Source organism: Oryzias latipes, chromosome 20 (assembly GCF_002234675.1).
Source record: "Oryzias latipes chromosome 20, ASM223467v1".
In the NCBI taxonomy this organism is placed as follows: Eukaryota; Metazoa; Chordata; class Actinopteri; order Beloniformes; family Adrianichthyidae; genus Oryzias; species Oryzias latipes.
The window spans coordinates 14169054-14192039 of record NC_019878.2 but is presented as its reverse complement, the minus strand read 5'-3'; the positions used below and the strand labels follow the sequence as shown (position 1 = coordinate 14192039).

General features: G+C 37.4%; 3 protein-coding genes across 7 annotated transcripts in view; 1 reads left to right on the top strand and 2 right to left on the bottom strand.

Annotated features, from left to right (window-relative positions):
• Positions 1–13133, top strand: part of tpk1 (thiamin pyrophosphokinase 1) — a 70660-nt gene extending 57527 nt beyond the window's left edge. For 2 of the 3 annotated variants that reach the window (XM_011488835.3, XM_011488836.3), the window contains exon 9: positions 12649–13131. In XM_011488835.3, coding sequence (XP_011487137.1) covers positions 12649–12794 — 146 coding nt within the window. In that variant the 3' untranslated portion in view covers positions 12795–13131. Of the gene's footprint in view, positions 1–12648 lie in introns of all 3 variants that reach the window. The other variant, XM_004080990.4, reaches the window with a different exon arrangement.
• A 2-nt stretch (positions 13134–13135) lies between these two features.
• sec61g (Sec61 translocon gamma subunit) lies at positions 13136–14894 on the bottom strand. 2 transcript variants are annotated; one of them, XM_020712749.1, is made up of 4 exons: positions 14772–14894; positions 14311–14414; positions 14093–14195; positions 13136–13265 (listed from the first exon to the last, which is right to left on the bottom strand). In XM_020712749.1, exons 2-4 carry the CDS (start codon positions 14402–14404, stop codon positions 13256–13258), a joined length of 207 nt encoding a protein of 68 aa, XP_020568408.1. In that variant the 5' UTR covers positions 14405–14414; positions 14772–14894; the 3' UTR covers positions 13136–13255. The 2 variants fall into 2 exon arrangements, with proteins under 2 accessions (XP_020568408.1, XP_023805834.1); XM_023950066.1 differs by having other exon boundaries at positions 14311–14416; positions 14775–14891.
• A 752-nt stretch (positions 14895–15646) lies between these two features.
• LOC111946613 (retinol dehydrogenase 12-like) lies at positions 15647–22541 on the bottom strand. Of its 2 annotated transcripts, none has more exons than XM_023950064.1 (7): positions 22416–22541; positions 21963–22078; positions 20185–20340; positions 19118–19222; positions 17457–17666; positions 17110–17302; positions 15647–16965 (listed from the first exon to the last, which is right to left on the bottom strand). In XM_023950064.1, the coding sequence occupies exons 1-7, from the start codon at positions 22424–22426 to the stop codon at positions 16863–16865; spliced, it is 894 nt and encodes a 297-aa protein (XP_023805832.1). In that variant the 5' UTR covers positions 22427–22541; the 3' UTR covers positions 15647–16862. The 2 variants fall into 2 exon arrangements, with proteins under 2 accessions (XP_023805832.1, XP_023805833.1); XM_023950065.1 differs by lacking the exon at positions 22416–22541 and adding an exon at positions 22233–22334.
• Between the last annotated feature and the right edge of the window lie 445 nt (positions 22542–22986).

The following is a 22986-nucleotide window of genomic DNA, read 5'->3' as shown; positions in this document are numbered from 1 at the left end:
AAAAATTGTGTTAAAATGTCCGTAGCTATACATGAAAAGTACGAGTTTTGAATGCAGAAGCCTGAAACGTGCATTGCCACGCATTTACATAGACTTTTTATTGGAAGTGGTTGCATGAACGTGTTGGACGGCAGTGTGAACGTAGCTCAAGTCGTACCTGCACACATAAACAGACAATATATTACATTTTTGTTTGCATCAAGTTCTATAGCCTGCAATTTTATCCCCTCTTTTTCTGTCCTGCAGTGCAACACTTTGCTTCACCCCACAGAAACAAGTACCACTGCAAACACGTACTCCAGCATTAGTGTGACACAGAGAAGTATCATCCAGTCACCACAGCAATGATAACAGCAGATGTCTTTACCCACTGGAAACCTCTGCCACACTCAGCTCTCACACAGCGCACACACTCTCCTATAATGTGCATGCTCAAATACAATCTTACAATTTTCATACCAACTCTCCAGTCTAATCAATTTAATTGCACTGATTAGAAATGTTCATCTTCACAAGTTTTTTGTTGATGGAATTTCTTATTTATTTTTGTGCAATGCGTATAATAGCAAAAATGTTGGCTGTGTTATTTATTCACTTTCGTTTCCATGAGAAACAAGGGAAGCAAACTGATTAAGCTAGGGACATTACGTTCCCTGACACACAATTTTACAGCCAGGTGCTATTTTCCACAGCAGCTTGTGCATCTCATAGCTCAAACATAGACCTCCACATGTGCAGTAAACACACTGAAAATATGCTCCATTACTTCATGTAAACCAACACCATGATGCAAAATATCCAGGGAAATAAACAATCATTTTCAAATAGACAAAACTAAGCTATCATGCTGAGGTCATTAAACAAAGAAAGAATGCATTATAATTGTGATTACAATTATTTAATAATTAAAGAGGCAAGTATTGGCTTTTTTAGTCATCCTTTTGTTGTCTTTAGTGGGCATTATTCTAGTAGAATTATTCAGTGCTCATCCATTATTGATGGGAAGTATACTTGAAGATGTGTCTTGTTTTTGGAATTCAATAAAAAGATGAGATATATTGTGTTTATTTTTAAAAATTACTGCGGACAAGCTGGCCTATTCACTCTCAACTGCATTTAAATGCATGTTCACAGAAAGCATTTGTAACCTTGCATTGCATGTGACTACAGACTAGTGAACTGACGAGCAAAAGCACAAGTTAGCAGCAGTATTAAGAAATGGTGTGAAACTTTGGGATGATTAGGATGAACTGCAAATTCTAACAGTTTATTTGAACAAACTGTTTTTCCTCAGCACAAAATATGGGTATGTAGAAACATATTCCTGTGTGTTGCTGTAGTGAATGTGCAAAATTCCTTATTTTTCCTTGTATTTACTTAGGTGGCTTACCCCCCTTTTATTCATGAATAACCAATGACCAAACCTCTGGGAAAAAAAGGGTTTCCATTCAAGCTGAGGTGCAAATAATACATGTGTTCTTTATAGCTCCTATCCTCCTATTCATATTCAACCAAGCTTTTTATTTATTTATTTATTTAGTATATTTAATCTGGTTTTTAAGCATATATATGTTTCTTAATACATGTTTTGCATTGTTTCCACAAGGTTTAAAACCCTTCTTCTAAAAATAAATAAATAAACAAAGTAACGTATTGTTTTAAATAAACTATATAGCAAGACTTTGACATGAGCATTTAACATATTTGAGTAATGTAGTCCTGTAATGGCTCAGTAGCATCCAAACTGTTTTTAAGAACTGGAACTATTCCATTCTCCCCATTGCACATTAGTAGAAGGTGGGAACAGCAGAGAAATTCCGATATGACAAACATGCATTTTAAGTTGTAGAAACTACCGAGTTGAGGTAGCAAAATGAAAAAAAATAATATTTTTTTGTTTTTTGTTTTTTTCTGTTCAGCTTGTTAGCAGTTTGCAGTTCAAGTGTCAGCTTGGTCAAGGTTCAAAATGAAAAAAGTCAAAGTTATAGCAAAGAAGGCAATCATTTGGATGGCAGTCTTAAGAGGCTGATAATTAATCTAATTGGACACAGACAGCATCCTTTTAAATCATGTAGTTATTGTATAATTTACCTTGACTAATTTGCACACTAAAATAGATGTTGCAAATGTCAGTGGCTGAGGGGAAAAACATGAAAAACTTTTTTTTTTCCGTTTTAAATGACAAAAAAAGACAAAGCTGTATAAAGTGTTCACTATTTCATCACAGGGGTTACATTAAATAATACGCCATAGTTAAAATCCACTAAGTTGGATTTCAAAGCGTCATAGAAAAATAAATCCAATATTATAGAATGAAAACGAGGATGTGCTCTCGATCAAAGATTCATGTAACTCTGGCTAGCTGCACGCATTCTGTACAGGAGAAATGACACAGAGGAGAATGATTGACAAGGTCAACAGCCAATCATGACGCAGAATGATGTGCTGTTAAAAAAAAAAGCATGCAAAATTGCACTGTTAAAAAAGGACAGATGTCATACAAGGTGAACCAAGAAATAGCAACAAAACTCTGTACTTGCAAAAATGTGTCATAATGTTGTTACTTTTAAGAATACTGAACTCTTCAAACTCACCGTTTGAAATAGGGATGTGCCCATATCATTTTGTTCAGGCCGATACCATAACTCCAATATTTGCCGATACCAATATTTAAGTATCTAGAATAACCCAAAGTTTATATTTCCTTTGTTACTTTATTAGAAATGCAATTTTCTTTACAATCACATGTTTTAAATATACAGTAAGGGATCTCATAGGAACAAGTATGTCTTAAAACTTTGAAAATAGATCTCAAAACAGTCAGACCATTTATTAACTATCGGACATAACTGTAAACCATACACTTCCAATTGCCATGGATCTATTAGAAAGCAGTACACATTTAAAAAACAAGTGTATTTAAAAACAGTCAGAACAATATCTGTCGATTTTTTTTAATATCGGGCCGATACAGATAAATTCAAATTATGCAAATATCGGCTGATACCGATACTGGCACTGATACCGCCCATCCGTAATTTACAATATTCTATCTGTACTCGTTTCTTTCTCAAGTCACAACATAGTTAAGGTGACTTCTGGAAAAAAAAAATGAGGAGACCCACAACTAAAAGCACACACAGATACAGATCATGGAACACCAATCCGGTGTCCACAGGTGCTGCTTTTGATCAAATCAATTCATAAACACAGATGGATTTCTGCAGCAAAGTCTCTCAGAGAGCCAAAGCAATTGAAAAATCTTAATTAAAAGTAAACTTTGGGCTAGATTAGAAAGCCAGGCCCTACTGTTAATGAGTTCACGGTGTTTATGAAATGGAAACTTTCAAAACACATCAGAATGTAAATGAGACAGTGTTTTAATAGGAGCTTCATTACACATTCCATATTTTTTTGTTGCACTAAAAACATGACATAGAGATGCAAACTTTGGACAATTTCCGCAAGCAGCAAAAGTTGATATGTGCCCAATTAGTGTAATTGTTGTTGTCACATATATTGTGATGAGCATTGATGGTATTTCCTAATGGATTCCCTGATGCCTTCATGGATAATTATCTTCATCTAATGCAGACATTTGACCCAGCTCTGAAAAAAGTTAAGTCAAGTCTTTATCAAGAAGAACTACCAGACACTTGAATCCTAAAAAGAATATTTAAGAAAGCAGATGATGAGTTTAAAAGAAAGAAATCTGAGACTGTTTTTCTGAACAGTCTTTGGTTTATTTGATGAAGCATGACATATTTTGTGCATCTGTATATTTAAGCAGCCTGGAAACATTCTAAATACTTTAACAGACTGGTTTTAAAGAAGGGCAATTTATATTGCACCAGTTTGTGACAAATGGAGTTTAGCCAATGAAGTCTAATCCAGTGTTCCTGCCAGATGTTATAGGAACCTGCAGGTTCCTATAATGGAGTTATGTACTCTGACCTTCTCTTGTTATCCTTTTATTTCTATTTCCCCAGGGTTTTTATGCATGTACTCTTTTTAATTGTTTTTTTCTGTAAAGGATTCAGTCTCGAGATTTTTTTTTTTGTATCCTTTAGCTGCCTTGCTTTCTTTAACATATTCCACCCATGTCTTTGCCGTCCTCTCCTGTACCTTTCTCCATAGTGTTGCCACCTTTTACATTATGTTGTGTCTTTCATTTCCTCTTTCACCTTCACCCCAGCTCAGCAAGTTTCTAGACAGGGGAAATGAAATGTGTATGTTTTCTGTTGCATAGTGTAGCAGCTGGAGGGAAAAAATACTTCACTTTGAATTTTTTTCAGTTTTTTTTGGACAGGATTTCTGCCTCTGTGCTCATCACAAACAGGAGGCGTGATAGGAAATGAAGAGGATAATATTAACTAGTGCTAGTACTCCCAGTGGAGTAACAAAATACAGTAGCAAGGAGGCAGAGTGTGCTGTTAGACTAATAGAAACTAAACCCACATTGCAAAGACAACAGAATGATGATCTGTGTAATAATTGCCATGAATAGAAATTAAAGTAGATATATGATGGATTGTGTGTTTATGAATGCACCACAGTTTAAAAAACTGTTTTAAACATAAAATATTGGGTAAATAATCATTTACCTAAAAGAAGTCAACAATGCTTAACCAGCATGTAATTTATCCAAACATTTGAATCCTGAAAAAAAATTGGAGTGAGTTTCAAAAAAAAAGGAGAAAAAAAAAATTTTGTTAGGCACTAAGATGAAGCATAGAGTGTTTCATATCTCATCTAAATTGAAACATTCTTTCAAAATGACAGTGTATTGAGCTCATAAAGGGGTTCGACAAAGCATAACTCACCCAAGGCTACTTAATGATGATCATAACCCAACAAGAAATAAACATATCAATAGGATTTCAACTGACTGATCAGACCATCGGCACAAGGATCTAACTTCCCAATATACAATTAATAATTGCATTCAAACATGTGATTTTTACTCAAAAGAAATACCCTGATTAACTAAAACTAAAAATACTGTCCATGTGGCAGAAAAACCAACAAAATGTGAGTTTGCAGCCTTAATTTTTCTATGCAAAATGACCTAAAAGTTTATTAAAAATAGTGATGGGGCATTAAGTCTCTTGCCCAAGGACACAACCCCAGAGATTTGAAGCTCGTCATTTTAGTAGACTAAAGACACCCCATACCAGCATATTTGCTGTCTGTTTATCCTTCCTGAGCAAAACACAAGAACAATGACTTGTCTCCAGCAATCACTCCCTAACATTAAAAGGCAATGCAGTCTGTCTCTATGCTCGTCTCCCAGCTGATTGTCACCGTGTCTCTGCAGTCAGAACTTTTCTTATCTGAAGGTTGTCTTCAGCCAGAACAAGGTTTGCCAACTCACACTATAAAAAACCCCACAGAATTTAATGGAAGCAGCTATCATTCCACAGCAGATGGTGCCAACACGGCTTCAGTTCATTACAACTCGTGTCAGGGCCAATAAAGAGCCTTGAATATAAAGGGAATGTCAGGAGGATAAAATGAGTCAGACTCTACAGGTTAAAATCACAGGTCGGTTTATTGTAACACACGTGCTTTAAAAAAATCACTGCCTGCTTTTTGTCTTAACTTTTATTCTGTTAATGTTTTAGTTTATAATGTCCTCAGAAATAAAAACTTACAACTGAAATCAAGGACACAACCCCTTCTTTAATCAACCACTGTTGATTAAAGAAGGAGAGGAGAAAGTGTGTTGATACGCAGAGAGGGAAGAGGAAAGGCAGGAGTGTAGAATTAACAGTTGAAATTTTTAAAAGTAGGGGCTTTGAGAGGTTAAACTAGAGTTGATGAATTGAAGTAAGGAGGTTGTCCTGTGTGTTCAAGAGACAAATATAGAAAGAAAGGCTTATCGATTAGGAGCAGATTCAAGCTGTTTTCTTATGGCATGGATGGAAAACCAAAAGCAGGAATTTTCGGAAGGTGAAGAGTGTTTTAAATAGGGTGATGAATCTGATGCAGGAAGTTGAAGGTGTGATGTTGAGTGTTATCAGTGGTTGTGCCCCACAGTTAGAATGCTAGAGGTGAGGGAGAAATTCTAAAGGGAGATGGATGAGGGGAGTTAGGGTAACCCTAGAGGGGAGAGAATGGGGATCGGGGCAGACATTAACAGGCATGTGGTTGAAGGAAAAGAGGAAACAAGGACTCGATTTGTAAGTCTGGTGTTCAAGACAGGAATGCATAAGGACAAACAGTGATTTGCTAAAGGAATGACTGTGACAAACACATTTTTCTACAAGGGAGGACCAGAGAGGCATACAGGGGAGGGAGGAACATACAAGTTTATTATATCTTGTGCAGATTTAATATGAAAAAGATTAGTGACTGCAAAGTCATGGCTGGGAAGAGCATAGCTAGACAGCATAGAATAGTGGTGTGTAGGATAACCAATGTGACATTCACACCGGCCTAGGCAACACGCGTACAAGCGACCATTTCCTATAAAAAGTCCATGTAAACAGGCGTAAATACGTAGTTCGGGCTTCCTCATTCAAAACTCTTACATTCACGCATAGCCCCACAAGTGTTCAAATCCGTTTTCGGATTCCACGTACAAAATACACAGCCATTTAACGCGCATTGAAGGGGTTGAACTTTGACCAATCAGGGACTCAGGTTTGGTTAATAGATATGGATAGTGTCATCTTTAATTCTAAGAACCATTTGAAAAATGATCATGAAAGGGATTGGCGAAATTTCCACTCCATTGAGAGTTTACACCAAGCCCCTTCCAACAGTAGCTGCAGGCGTTAGTATCAGGAAGCGACAGTCCAACATAGCATAGTGTGGACATAGCATAACAAAAAGATGCAGAGGTTGGACAAAACAGGAAAGACGCCTAGAAGAAGACCAAAGAGGAGGTTCATGGATGTGGTCAAGGAGGACATGAGGGTGGTTGGTGTGAGCGAGTCGAATGCAGAGGGTAGTGGCGTACGGTGACCCCCAAAAAGGGAACAGCTAAAAGACAAAGCAGAAATTGTTATGCATTTTGACAGTACCATCAATATTGTCAGTAACATCATCTGACAAAAAGGAAGGACTTCCACTTAATTGATAGAAGTATAAATTGTCTTTTTGTGACTAGCTATATTGATTAGACGTGTGTGAATAAGCATGTTCACTTATATAAAAATAAAAAGAGATCCTTTTCGGTTGGGTCATGACTTTTAAAAATATATATAACTTGTTTAAATATGTATATTTTTAGAGCTATAAATAAAATTTTTTCAAAATAGAGAACAACAAAAATGTTTTTGAGGTAGCACTAGGCTGACTCCAGAGTCATAGAACCCCGGTAACATATCTTGGAGGTTGTGATGCTTATTAAATTCAGAAAGTAGAACATGATCCTTCTGCATCAAAGGACACAAATATTATTTGAATTTTATTATTTTTACTGCAGACTTGGTGGCTGAGTTTATCCAATTTAATTAGACACATTTTTTAGAGTTCAATTTCACAGAGGTTTCCTGTTTTTTAGTACTAAGGAGGGATCTGATCCCATTCAATAGTTCAACAGCCTCAATATAATCTTAAATGTCTATTAAATTTCCTGCAGCTGAGCTGCTTCTTTAACAAATAAGAAACATGTTAGAAGTTATTCAGGTCAGAACTATCTACCCATCAAATCTGACATGTTCTAGGCAGGGAGCTGTAAGACAACTTTCATTCATTTAGGCCCAAAAATACAACTTACATTGGGGGTTTGGTAGTGACTGTTGATCATAGGGAAGAGTCAGGATGCAAGAATCCATCCCTAAGTTTATTATAAATCTTTTTTAGTTTTACTCATGTGAAAATGTTTAGTGATTAGTGTTAATAAAGACCCACTGCAATGAAAATGGTGTTTTGAAAATGTTCTGGTAGCCTTTTTCTCATGATGCAGGACATAAAATCGTTTGTCTGAGTATTTCATTTATTCAAATTGTTGTGAATCAGGAGCAGACAAAAAAATGCAGTTTGGAAAAGAGTGTTTCTGTGGCATAAAATGGGCAGACCACAAGCTCCCTGCTCCATTCCGGTCCCTTGCATCAACTTCTAGATGACTAGATCCATGAACGTCTTTGTTTTCCTCGCCTGAGCTGGCATCTGGCTCTAAACTGTACGGGTGGATAGCTCCAATATTGCTTGTCATTTTTCTTGCATTGGTAATATTAGGCTGTGGTTATGAAGATCAAAAAGTAATACATAATTCGGAACATTTTCTTTACTATTAGTTCTCTATTATTGGCAATTAGTGTAAATTACTTGAATGTTCGGATGGAGAAACGCATTTCTTTTTTTACTCATCGAAATATTCACAATACAGTACTTTAATTCCATCTTTAAAAGTATGTGAACCATTCTTGCGCATGCTGTTAGACAGATTCACAAAAGTGTCTGCATTTTATTTTGTGTGTAATGCAAAAGGTTTAGATAGGCAGCAGCTGTCTCAACTATTGCCCTGTTTGTTCTTGATATTTCAGTGCCTCGAAATGCTTCAGCCAGCACCTTTAACACATTCTCTGAAAGCCTCTTAACACAACACTGAGAGTAGGCAAAAATAGAGCTGCAACAGTCTTCTCCATCTCTCAAAAATGCCCCAAACACCCATAATTCCCCTCTCTACCTGTCCGCAGAAACATGAGAGTGTGCAAGTCTCTCTTCTGCTCGCCCTGCCTCTCTCCTGGGTAATTTGCTGTGTAAATATGGTCCTACTTACAGCTGACGGGCTCTTTCAGCCGTGGAGCTGGAAATGCAATTACAGGCAGCAAACATCTCCATTGTTATCACTGGAGGGTGCGACGCACATCGCGGTCCCCTCTGCTACGGGGGGCCATTATTGATCACTATCAGCTTTTAGGAGGGGATTACTAATGAAGCTATCTGAAAGCCTTTTGTGATGAGGTAAGTTAGCAGGCGTTTGTGGGTGAGTGTGTGTAGGTTTGTAAACGGATGTGGAAACAGATTTTGTATGCATGTGTGTGAACCTAAATAACACTCTCCTATCCTGCAAAGACCGGCTCCTCTTCTTGCTGTGCTGGGGTGCCTCTAGTGGTAGTTCTGGGAATTGTTCCAACCTGGCTCAGTCCTTGTATGATTTCTTCAGTTTGACATGTAGACTCTCTTCTGATTATCATAACTGCTGTGTTCACAGGAAGCAATCTCTGGATAATTTCACATCTGTGGAGCTTTTCAGTTCCCCTGGCACTAGGAACAGTACAGAGAACACGTGGAGACGTATCTCAACAGAAAATCATATGCTGTCTTTGGACCCTGATGTTCTCAGTATCAGTATGATATATTTAAGATGACTTTGAATTTCCCATTTTTATGTCCCTCTTGTTTTGTTATACCCTTGTCAAAGACTTTTGACCCACTGGAATAGTGCCATAGAGTGCTCAAGCTTTCTCACACATGCAGTACTACCTATAGCTAATAGTGTCACACTGGTAAAAACACAGCTAAAACACGGTGAAAACATACTGTGTACTGCCCCACTTCATTCTCAGGCGCCTGTGTCACAGCGATTGCAGCTCTGTGCTCCAGGATTAAGTAACCAAACTTCACAGAAGAATTCTTTTCCTCCCCATTATGAGTCAAACTGCTCTAATACCTTGCTTGTTTGAGAGTCTTTGAAGCAAAATAGGATTTTTTCTTTGTCCTTGTTTGATGTGAACGCAGGCGCCTGTAGACAAATGATTCACTTCATTCCCTACCATCTTTGTTGTTCTGTGCTCATTTTTGCCTTTGTGATTTTTCTTTTTTTTTGCCTACTTTATTTGCATTTTAATGAGAGAGTTCACAAAGAAAATGTGTTTTCTATTGGGCTCTATGTAAAATCTCACCTTGTGATGCACAAATGATTTTGAGAATGGTAAGAACAGAGGAAGTGGTCAATGACCTGAAGAGAGTAGGGGCCAAACCGCATCTTTATGAATTCAAATCCTGCAGAGCTCCAAAGGTCCACCTGCTAAAGCTAGCGTATGTCCAGGCCACTCTAGAGTTTTACAGAGACCATCTAGATCAGGGGTGTCGGGCTCCAGGCCTCAAAGGCCGGCGTCCTGCTCTTTCTTTTTTAGAAACCCGGCCCTACTGTTTTGCCTATGCAAAGCTACAGTGGCTTCGTCTAGGGGTGACTTTTTTTTGTCATTTTCTTATCTATTTGCATCTGTTTTGGTATTCTTCTCATTTGATGTTAAAGTAAAAAAGGATTTCTCTCTCTTGTTTTTAGGGCATTTTTCTACAATGTTGGTTGAAGACGGCAGTCTGATTTAAGGCAATTTATCTTCCTAATAATTTAGATCTTTATTTTTGGACTTCGTGGATGTTAATGTTTGTGTGACATACTCTAGTGACATGTTACCTAAGTTCATGTTGCACACTTTAAATGAACAGCCGACCACTGAACATTTTGTGAGTTTTATTCACGGGTTCTTCCAAGTACAGCAGCGTATGCAAGCTCATACATGTGTTTTTTTTTTTTTTTTTAGAAAACGAACTCTCAGCACTCCTCAGATCTCTTTTCTCTTCCCTCTCATTCTATTTTTTTTTTTTTTTATTGAACAATTGCAACAACCTCTTCCCTCTCATTCATGCTGCTCTGCGCGCTCTAGCATGACGTCATTCTAGCTCGACAGCGCTCGTTCCACTTGCTGGCCATCTACAGTACTACACGATTTGTAATGAACCCTCAACCACTTGAAAGAGTTTTAAAATTAAACAATTATAAACTAATTAACAAGGGGATGGCTTATTTTCACTGTCCTTACATTCACCTGGTTACTGCAGTCTGTTAAATATTTCAAACCAAAAAGGAGAGTTTTTTAATGATAAAGTGATTAACAGATTGCACGACAGGCTCCCTGTGGTTTTTGGGTGGAGGTTGAGAAGGTGATGTTCTGAACACAAATAGTCTCTAACACGGGTTTAAACCTGACCTGGCCCACTGACACTAAACAACCAGAATAGATCATTAGAGTTCAAAGATATGACGGGAAAAAAAAGAAGCTTCTTAGTTTGTTGAAATAATTCAGCATAAACAGAGTGGCTTCCAGAAAACTTGAATTCAATAAAGCAAAGCTGATGGGATGTGAGTCTATTGAAGCAGACTTTTACAGATTTGCTTACATGTTCAATCACAGATCGAGTGTTTGGTTTGCAACTGGTGCTGATAATAACCCTTGTGCTATCCTAGGCACTTTAAGGTTGGGAGTTGGGTCATCTAGACCCACTGGACAGTGCACTGGACCTTTTTTCTTCAATGATTTGTGATCTTCACTGGTGTCCATGGATTACATGAAATCTATCCACCTTTGTCATGGTAGATAGAACACGTGAATTTAAGAGTGGGGTCATCTAAGATAGCACAAGGGTTAAACCATGAAGATGAAAAAGAAGCCCAGAAAAAATATTCTTGTTGAATTTGATCTTTTCTTATGAGTCACAAATGTACAGACCCATCATCTGGAGGTTTATCCAGAGCTAATGATACATGAAGAAATGGAAACAGTAACTGAAAAAGGTGACATGTATAGTCTTGTGTTATTTGCGGCCGTTCAAACATGATTTTTTAATTTATTATTGTCCAACAAGACCATTTGAGTTGCACGTTTGAATCCTTGAATCATTTGAATCATTCTGGTCTGTATGGAGATCAGTTAGTGTGTACAAAAGCTTTACAGTCTTCTAAACAATATAGTCATGGATATGGATTATTGCTAACCCAACACAACTCATTTCTGTTTCAACAGTTTAGCTCACAGTGACTCTTTTGCCACTTTACAGGACAAATTCTACTCAATACTTTTGTAATGGGGTAAGCATTTCTTCACTGCATACTGCAATCATTTAACATAATATTTAAGCAATACTCTTTTCTTTAATCATGAAACACAAGAAAGACACCTGTGAGACACCATAGAGAAAAGTGAAAGAAAATAGAACTTCCAATAAAATCCAAGACATTTAAATGGTGATTTGGAAAACAAAAAATTAACTTAGAAAAGGGGGGGCAAATGTTCGCGTGTCCTACATGAGCTTTGGTGATAGTGAAGTCATCTTGTGAGCTCAAACTGTACAAAGAACTGCTGCAAAAAACATGAAGCGACACATTTACGAAGCAGCTAAAACTGACCTTTTTGGTACATTTGGAGTTTTAGAGTTCAAAGGAAGGTTCAGCTGCAATTTGAAGTCACGGAAAAGGAAATTGATAGTGCCGTTTCCCCAGGATTTTGTAAGAAAAATGATTTCTTCTGTTTTAATCAGTACAACAGGAAAAACAATGTTCTGTTAGAAAGCACAGTTGGGTTAAGAAAAACAAAACAACTGAATAAGCATCCTGTATGAGCTCTGAATGCTGCTTTTCAACCCGCTGTTGCATAAAGCCAGGATCCCTTACAACCGGCTCGTCTCCCACAGGAGAACGGCAGATGGCAGAATTTGTCTTGTGGTCTTGGATTTTCTCCACATGGTGTCACCCTTTAGCTCATTGCAGCAATGGAAAAGGCACAAAATGTCAAACATTTAATCTGGAGTTTGACTTAAAAAGTTACCAAGCCACATAAAGCTTCCAAAAAGTCGTTCATTGTTTTGCATAGAATTGCATTGTTGTGTTGAACTGGTTTTTCATCTCTCCAGATAACCAGATCCTGAAATTTGGGACCCTGGTCAGCACCTCCAACTCCTTTGAGCCGACTGCCCCCGGAAAGCGCAGGAATCTGGTTACTGTGACCACAGACCAGCCTTTGCTCTGGACCATGGCCATCCAGAAAAAGGGAGAATGATTTTGAACACGCCCTGGTCAATATTAACTAGATCATTATGGGGTACGAGAGGACTGGTGTGGATATGCTGGGCCAAAATTTGTACTTTGTCACAATTAAATTGATGAAATAGAATCAGAATTGAAACATTACTTGAATGTAATTATGCTTTACCTTCCAGCCTCCTGTGTGCCTTAGACATCCACTTTTTTTTAAAAGAAATAGTATAAACTTGATTTTAGGAATAAAAAAAGCATGCCAATAAAACTAACAACCCACATCCTTTAAAGAGTTTAAAGTTACACTTTTATGGTTTGAAATGAATGTTTTACTAATAAAATTTAATAAAAAAAACCCAGATGTTTGGCTTCAACTGATTTATTTACACATCAAAATAGAAATGTTGAGCTCAGAATGTAAAAATGCCGTCACACTTGTCCTTTTGCCATAGAAACCGAATCACGTCTTTACTTGTCCAGGATTTAACCACCACTAGAAGAAAGACAAGCACAACAACATGTCACAATATGAGCAAAAGAAAGACGAGCATAGTAAAGAAATATAATAAATCAAAGTAAACATCTTCTATATTGTCATCACAGCTGCCTGATCTTCCTCGCCATTATAAAAAACACTTTGCCTCTTTTTTGGTGATATTTTCTTTTCTTTGTCATCTCCCACAAAAAAAAGCATGAAAACAACAAGACAACAAAAGTTATAATAATATCCCTTTGGGAGTAGGATGACAAATTCATTGAATTTGCTATAAAAATCTGACAGTTTGAAGTAAAAAAAGATATCTGAAAGGGAAATGAGCAACACTTGAATACTGTACAGGAGTTGCAATAAAGATCTATGGCACACGATCATTTCTAAAAGTTAATGAATGTTTGGTAAATGTAAATAATACAAACCAAAAATTAGTTAAATATTTTAGACTGTAACCCTTGTGCTATCCTAGGCACTTTAACATTGGGAGTTGGGTCATCTAGACCCACTAGACAGTGCTCTGAACCTTTTTTCTTCAATGATTTGTGATCTTCACTGGTGTCCATGGATTACATGAAATCTTTCCACCTTTGTCAGGGTAGGGAGAACACGTCAATGTTAGGGTGGGGTCATCTAAGATAGCACAAGGGTTAATCTTAAATTTCAAATTGCCAATGTGTGCTACAAGTAGTGAGGTAAAAAAGGCAAAAATGGCTTGTTTTTGCTTTATTTTCTTAGCACCGATATCAGATCTAATGAGATTGTTTTAACAATGACACTAAACTGAACTCCGAACAGCTCAGAAGTCGTTCTAGGTAAAGCTCACTTACACAATGATGTTGTTGATGGGGATGTGGATGAGCTTGACAAAGAAACCAATGAAGCCCATGATGGCAAACCCGATCGCCGTGGCCATTGCAATCTTCTGGAATTCTAGGAAAAAAATAATCCATGTCAAACTTCAATATAACAATTCTAAAAAAAAATTAATGAAATAAAATATTTAAAAAAAACGAGGGAGACGAAGGAGATAGGGAGGTAAAACTACCTTTTCGGTCGGGTTTTGTGCACCTTTTCACCAGCCTTATAGAGTCTTTGACGAATTGCCGGCTGGGTTCAACAAACTGCATAACCTGATCCATGATGTTCAATCTGCGGACAATAAAAACAACGAACATAATCTTGATGATGATGAAAGTTTTCTTTAAACTTCTCTTCTGGTGTTGACAGCAACTCCAAAACACTCATTCATAATAAACTGGCGAGTTGATGATAATATACAGTAGAAATATTTCATCTAAAACATAAATAGATATATTTATCGTGTTTTTATTTTCATAAAATCTAGCCAATGCTATAATCTTAGAGCAAAATGTACTGCCGACGTACGTAGCTCTGTTCAACAAACAAGTAAAAATTAAATCTGAAATACTTTAGTACTATTCGACAAAAGCTTACTTTTTAAAGTCCAAAACATATAAATACAAAACGAAATCATTTCATTTGTACCTTTTTTTCGACGGGGAGTCGACGAGAAGTCAGAAGAAAAGAGGACACGTCGCCTTTACGCTGCGGAGAAGAAAACCCAGAGCTGACGTAGATTTAAAGGGCGCATGCGTCAAGTGTTGTTTCCTATTCCTATTATGGCTTGCATTGTCTGCAGCGCCACCGTCAGGTTCGGAGGTTGAACAGCGTTTTATTATAAGATTAAAAGTGGGATTAGATTGATGGATTTTCACAGTATTTTCTTTCACTGGTATATCTGAGTTTATTTTTACATATATAATCTCCTTTCACAATCTAATAGGGATTATAACAAATGTGCTAACATTTTAGTACAAAAGTTGAGTAGAATCCTTTTAGTCTTGAAAGTAATGTGTTCAGTATTCACTACAAGGTAACATATTTACCATGTCTAGCAATACTGAAATTCTATTAAAAATACATGATGAACACTAAGTCTTGAGGTAAAAATATTCATTATTATATTAAGAGTTTGGGAGAATTTGTTTTCCCAAAAGGGTAATAAACCAATGCTGCAAATTAACATTGATCCATCTATGAAGTTTTCCAAAAGTGTGAAACCTGTGTTAAACAAATGTATTTTTTTGTGTTGCAATAAATTACAATAATATTGCAAATGAGATGAAGTTTGACATATTGCACCTCTTTAGACCTTATTTGGTCAAAGCACATTCTTTAGGTGGTAAATGCTTTCCATGTGATGAAGATTAACATGTGATGAAGATTGTTTCTTATGGCATTTCTTTCTTTGGCATTGAATTGATTTGCCCACTGATAAGTTAGCCAGCAAAAGGATTTGATAGCAAGATTTCACGCTTGTCACTAAAATTTAATTCATAAAATTCAGTCATCTCTTTGGGTGGCATTGGCTAATACTTTAATACATCCTATTCATCCATTATTCTGATTCCAGACAGACTTAATGGTGTCTAACCTGACCAAGCAGCAGAACGTTCTTTCACACGAGGCAGACTGCATGAAGGAAAACATAGAGAATGCCTTAAATAGCCACAGTAAGGTTTCAAACAAGCAGAATTGTGATATTAGTCTGTTAAAGAACACATTTCCAAAGATGCAATAAACAAAATCTAATCACTTTTTGTAATTTGTGACCTTATAACATCACATTAAGTGTTGCTATTTTTTCCCAGGTAAAGAGGAAAGGCATCTGAACATAGCACACAGCAGAACATATAACCCAACCAAACTCAATAAAACCAATTAAATGTATTTATTTACACAAATGGATTTAAAAATAAAACACAGGAGAGAGAGTTTTGACCTCTTTTCTCATGTACACAAAGAAATATTATCTTTAAGGCTTCAATCTCCTAAACGTTGAGCTAATATTCAAAACACTACAGAAACTGTAGAAATGTAATCAATAACACATTCAGGGCAAATACAATAGTCCTGCAACACTCCTTATAAACACACCAAGCCAGAATTGGTTTCTAAAGGGCTTTTCTAAACTTTAAAAATAGATTAAAACCCAGGGAAACACTACCGGAATGATAAGGGGGGGGATCACTTTACATCTAATTTAAAATAACAAAAAAACAAGTTTTATATTAAAAACCTTTCTTCATTTAAAAAAGGCTAAAATGTAACAAGTTAGAACATCATTCATTATGATATAGATCACAATAACCTAAAGGTAGAATTTCATTTCAAACTATGACTATGGTCATGTCAACACACAAAGAAAGGATGAAAATCAAAGTGTATGAATTAAAAAAAATGTAATGCTTTAATGCTGTTAAACCTTTGTGACAAATTTAGATTTTGTTACTAAAAGCAAAAAAAAAAAAAAAAAAAACATTTTAATGCAAGAATGAACTTCATACAGGTATGGCTAATATTTGTCTTAAACCCTTGATTGGTGTTGCAATAATAAAAATAAATCAATATACTAAAGGTCATAATACTTTTAGATTCTATTAAATTAGGTCATACAATACCGAAATGTCACTGAAGTATTTTTGAAATGTCTATGAAAGTGCTTGACAGTGCTTTTCAAAGATCCTGTTTGTACAGAAAATAATTGATTTTGTTTCCCGGGTGATTTCCAGTCGCTCACTGCCAAACGATGCCAAGCAACTCGCAGCTGATCTCCCATAGCCTCTCTGCCAGAGCGTCATCAGCAGCCGCCCTTGAGCACCTTGCAGGGGCGCAGTCACTGAACACAAACAGACATTGAGGGTCATTTACATGTTGCTTTATCAGTGTTTTTTTCTTTGCTTCATACTCATTTTTAGAAGATAGAAACCATGAGTGGTGAACCTTTACTATGCAGAATAAATATTAATTGGCTTAAAATCACCTGAAGTACTCTCCACTAAGAATCTCCAGGCCTGGCTCCACGGCACAGTAGATAGTGGTCTGAGCTCCTTCCACTGGCGTCTTGGTAAAAACCCTGAAGATCTTCACAGCTACCTGGATACACTGATGCTGGTGCCGCCACAGGTCGGACTGCACCACCCCCGGGTGCAGAGAGAACACACTTACTCCTGTTGCTGCAACACAGGTACTCACTTAAATAAAAGGACGCAATCCAAACTTCTTTTAACTTCAATTCTGAAGGCGAAATCCTTCATTAAAATGGAAATGCTTAGGGGAAAATAAGTTTCATATTTCTTTATGTTTTGTGTCCTTTCTTGAGAAGCTTACCTTTTAACCGCTTGGCGAGAGAGCGTGCAAACATCACGTTAGCTAGTTTGCTCTGTCCGTAGGCCTTCATGGTATCATAACTCTTCGCACTGTTAATGTCATCTAGTCGAAGTCCAGTCCAGGTGTGGGCCACCGACGCCACGACGACGATCCGAGCGGGAGCAGAGCGCTTCATGAGATCCAGCAGCAAATAGGTCAGGAGGAAGTGACCTGAGAAAAGTCATCATACAAAAATGTTGTAGCTACTGCTTTGATGTCTAAACAACATGGTCTGGATTTTTATTTTTATTCTCTGGGATTGCACATTACAGTGACAACTAAAAATAATTTTCTCCAGTTGACATTACATACACACACCCACATACAGTTTGTGATCTGAAGACACTCAGATACAACCTAGTTAGTCACTTATTCAGCTTGAAAACTGCTTAAGTATTTCTGTTGATGCAATAAACACAATATCACCCATACACAAGTCAAAATATAGTACTTTAAGAACCCACATGAAAATGGAGAACAAATGTTTTTAGTGTTTTGAACATGTTCTTGCAGCACTTTTTCTCGTGACAAAAGTTGGAGGCATTTGGCTAAAATTTTGTACAATTGCAGAGGACATATCAGGAAAATTGACTATTTCGTTTTTCAGATTATTGTGAATCAGGAGGACACAAAAAAATGTGTAAAAAAAATTTTGTAGATGTGACGTAGAAGCTACAATCGGCGGCGCCCTGCTCCGGTTCATTACATACATAGATCCATGTACGTCTCTGTTTTCCTCGTCCGAGCGGGCACGTCTGTACGTCTGCATGGCTCCAATATTGCTCGCCATTTTTTTTTTTTTTCTGTTGCACCGGTAATGTTAGGTTGGGGTCTAAGTGGCTGTAAGCTAGCGGGAAAGAGTGTAAACAGATAGCTCAGTTAAGGGTAATGGGAAAAGTGTTTGTGTGGGGGGGGGGTTGCTCTGCGTCAACATTCCCACACAAAATTTAGAGGCAATTCCTAAAAAGCTATTGCCACTCTGCAAAAACCAAGTCTTAGAAAACAACAGTTTTTTGTTTTATTTTGGCTAAAAATGACCTAATCATAATTGAAAAACACTTTTACAAAAGATTGAAAGATGATCAAAGTGGGACTTTAAAAGTAAAGCCAACAACGGAGTAAAGCGGAGATATGGAATGTCTGCTTAAAGCACAAATAGGCTGTTCTCATGTGAGCATCCCATGTAATAGGATTGAGTTCTCTTAATGCACTTAAAAATGATTTTCAGTTGCTGCTTTACTCTTAACAAATGCACAAAGGCCCTTTATAAATGCAAGTAGGTTTGTGTGCTCTGTATCTGTTCAGGAGTCCATATGCATGTGGGCGACCGTGTTCTAGGACAGACTGTTCACAGTGACAGCTTTTTGACAAAAATAACTCGGTTGAAAATTTCACCTGGTAAGGAGGCACAGTCTGACGCAGAGGGGAAAGTGCTAAAGGTTAGAATGAAAAGGCTTCAACTCCACTTTGTGTTCTGGCTGATGCAATTTTTAAACAGTTTATTCGGGCAGTAATAAAAAAAATAAAAAAAATTAACCAGATTTTACAAAAAATAATCACCATAGGTGTTGTCCGATCCACAGCAAGAAATAGAGAAAACTGTATAGTGCAGAGCAGCTTACCCAAATGATTGACGCCCAGCTGCATCTCAAATCCATCAGCTGTCTTGGAGTAGGGGCACATCATGATGCCTGCATTGTTTATTAGGACATTCACTTGTTTCTCTTCTGCAAACACAAAAATATGTACAAAAGGCTGACGGTTAAAAGATGGGCGAAAAATAATGATCTTGTAAGGACTGAGTCATTCAACAGAGATGCAATGAATTAATATGTAGAGTCAACATAAAAAAAAAAAAGTTAAAAAAATGACCCAGTAAGATTCAGACTAGCATCCCTTTGCCCTTTGGGTAACATTTATTTTCTTACTTCAATACATTGTTCCCTTTTTTTTTTGATTACTCATACTTCTTAATTTTCCTTTGCTACTTACAACCTCAGAAATTTCTTCCTCAGTCATAATACTATAATATATATATATATTTTTCAAAATCCAAATATATTTCATCACCTCTATTTTTAATCTCAGGCATGTCCCTTGCCCGGTTCTGGGCTATAAGCAGCTTGCATTCAAATTTCTACCTGGCCTAAAGGTTTCTGTCATTCAAATCAATAAAATGCAGCCCCCAACACTTTCTAAAAAAATTATGTGGAGGATTTCTTGATTGTGGTTGGCTAAATTCTGTGGCAAAACAGTCACAGGACCATTCTGTGACACTTTCTAAACAAAATTAGTATTTGTCTGATAAAATCCAGAGTTTTATACTCCTAAATAAATAAATATTTGTGTTATTTTCTCCTTTACATGATTTAGAAGTTTAAAGTTAGCATTTAATAATGAATAATACGTTACATTTATTGTGAAGCCAGATTTAACGTTGACATTTTCTTCATTTTATTTCAGGTCTTCAAATACCAACTTTACAGTCATTTGGTAAACATGTATTTAGATGCATTTCTGGTCTATGAAGAAATGAAAAGTATCCCATTAAAAAAATAATTCATTTGCATTTAGTTATATCTTAAGGGTTCAAAGAAAACAGGCCATTTGTTTGGCCTTCGTCCATTTTCACCTCTTTAAAGAAAGTCTGGATCCCCCTGGTTTAACTTATGTGTTTTGAAGGTTATACCTTTGTTGATGAGTTCAGCAAAGGCCTTTATTGACTTGGTGTCAGACAGATCCAACTTCCTGATGACCATGTTCTCATTTCCTGTGTCCTCAAAAATGTCGGTCCGTGCCTCCTCTGCCCTTTCCAGGTCTCTGCACGCCATGATAATACGAGCACCTATGAAAACAAGCAAAACAAACTAAGAAAAATGTTTGTGTTTCCCACCCACACGCTTAGCAGCTTAGCAAGAAATTGTACTTTAAAAAGCTGCTCGTTTGTGTAAATGTGTGAATTCAGGCTTTTTAGACTTCACAGATCGCATAAACCGATGCAATAAAAGAACAAAAAGGTCAAATGAGGCACCAGAGAGGTTCAAATCCTTCAAAGTTTTCCTCCTATGAAGGCATGAAAACCTTCTAGTATAAAAAAAAGTCCTTAAATCTCTGCGTACTTTTGATCACCCCTTTAATGATTTCTAAGCTCCCACTCAGAATCACATTTAGCCCACCACTCCACTGCTACCAACACAAGACCTTGTCAACTGTGTCATTTTCAATCGCCTCTCACACAAATTACTACGCATTTGTCTTGATGAGCCCAGAAAGGGGTTTTGAGGACACACGCACACCCACTCGCCGAGCCATTCACAAACAGGCACAAAAAACCCAACATATAGAGAGAGAACACTTCCTGCACCACAAACACACACCAAATACGCTGCTTTGCTTAGCAATTAAGGCAGGGCCATTAATTAGTTGGAGCCCAGCTTCTATGTTTTGTTTCTGCCTTCCTTCCTTCACTCATGAGAGAGGACGTTAATGGCCACCCCCCACCCCCCCACACACACACATTTTCAGGGTATTCAAGTTCATTTTCTTCAGTGAGATAGCAGATAAACCGTATAGGTCGCATTGTACAAACAGCAAGAAAGCAATCAATCATTGCGTCATCATTCTTTCTACTTAGGTTGTAGTATGATGTCACTTTTTCGAGATACTAGACAGTGTTGTTGGGGGGGGGGGGGGGGTAACATGCAGCCTGTTATGAATCTGTGCAAATCGGATCACGCTGTCATCGTGTCAGGACGAAATCCCATTTACTGAAAGATGACACTATTGTTTGAGTTCACCAGAGAGAAGTGCAACTGCCTTTTTTCCTTTTTTTTTCACCTCCCACAATGCATTTTGCTTTTATTTGATTTTACACACACACATACGCACACAAACAGTAATTTACTGAACAACATCACAGAGAAATTAACTGCTTTCATATAGTTGGAGGGCTATATGCATCATGCTGCGCCATGGATGAATAGGCAAACTGAATCACGTAAATGAGCCAAGTTTCTATATTGCTGTGTGTGTGTGTGTGTGTGTGTGTGTGTGTGTGTGTGTGTGTGTGATCATGTGTGGCTTCCCCCTCCCAAATGGCTTTCTTGCATGTCTATCTCAGGAGGGGAGCACCCCTCCTTACAATGCTCCCCTCTGTCCACACAGCATCTCATATTTTACATCTCCATGGTGGTACATTTAGGTAAAAGCCATAAACTGTTGATGTTTGACGCCTTCATTTATCTGAAAACTTTAAAAACCATAAAGTGGGATAATAATTCAAGACTTTTTATACTTTTAAAGTCACCAAAAGAGCTACAAACAGATGTTCTGAATGCTTATTGATGCAACTATACACATTAATTAACATTTACTTGAAAGCAAAAAGTTATTTTTTTATATCTGGAAATAAATTCAGGGGTCAAGGCGTTAAATTGAAGTAAACACAAAATTGCAGCTGGACTGTACCTCTCCTTGCCAAGTCCCTGGCAGTTTCCTTGCCTATGCCAGTGTTGGCTCCAGTGATGATGACTGTTTTCCCATCAAGCCTCTCTTCAGATGACCAGTGGTTGCAGCATGCACTCCTGCACAGCCAACACACACAAATAATCAATCCCAAGACGTTCTTTGTTCAGGTTTTGTTGTCCAGCTCACTTCTGTTTGAGCAACAGTCAATTTAATTGATCATTATTAGATGAAAATCTTGCAATGCCAGACTTTAGGGACATTTAAGCAAACCTGAAAGAAGCAGAAATGTTTTTCTTTCCACCATCTGAGAACTCTGGCACAAGCAGAAACAGCTCCAACAAACCTGGAGGCACTTTGTAGTTTAATCTCCTTAAAATTTCTCACATTGTTTCTCTACTCTACTGGCTGTACATACATAGTCAGGAGTTGGTGGGAGAATGTCCCTCCTCCTACCTGCAGTGCATTCTTCCTCCAGAGCAGTAGATTCTCCTCTTCTGCACCTGTGCGCGCCTTGGCCCTGAAATAACCCACGCACGAACACCCTTCAGCTTCCAACAAGCACTTTTCCTTTTTTTCCACGGGTTTTGAGCTTGTCACCTCTCTCTTTTCCCCTCCCCTTCTTCATGTCTTGCTGCTGGGCCAATCAGGGCGCGAGTTGACGCAGAGTTGATGGGAAGGTTGTGCTGTCTCCCCCTGCTGTCGCCTGCTGAGGATTCAGCACATGGAAAAAAAATCACTTCATCTGCTGCACGGATTTAAAAAAGGAAAAAGAAACAAAAAAGGAGGTCTACTTCTTTTGCAGGAAATAGCACTTTGTGAAGAACTAATTTTTTAAATAATAGTTAACCTTGTATGCAGAATATGTAAAAAATAAAAAGCAAATAGACCACATAGTAATAAAACCTAAAGCTATCTTAATCAGCCAAAACATTAATTTAACATTGGAAATTTGGCCACTTTATTTATTTAATTACTTATTGATTTATTTATTTACTTTCTTCTTTGGTTTCACTGATTTATTAGT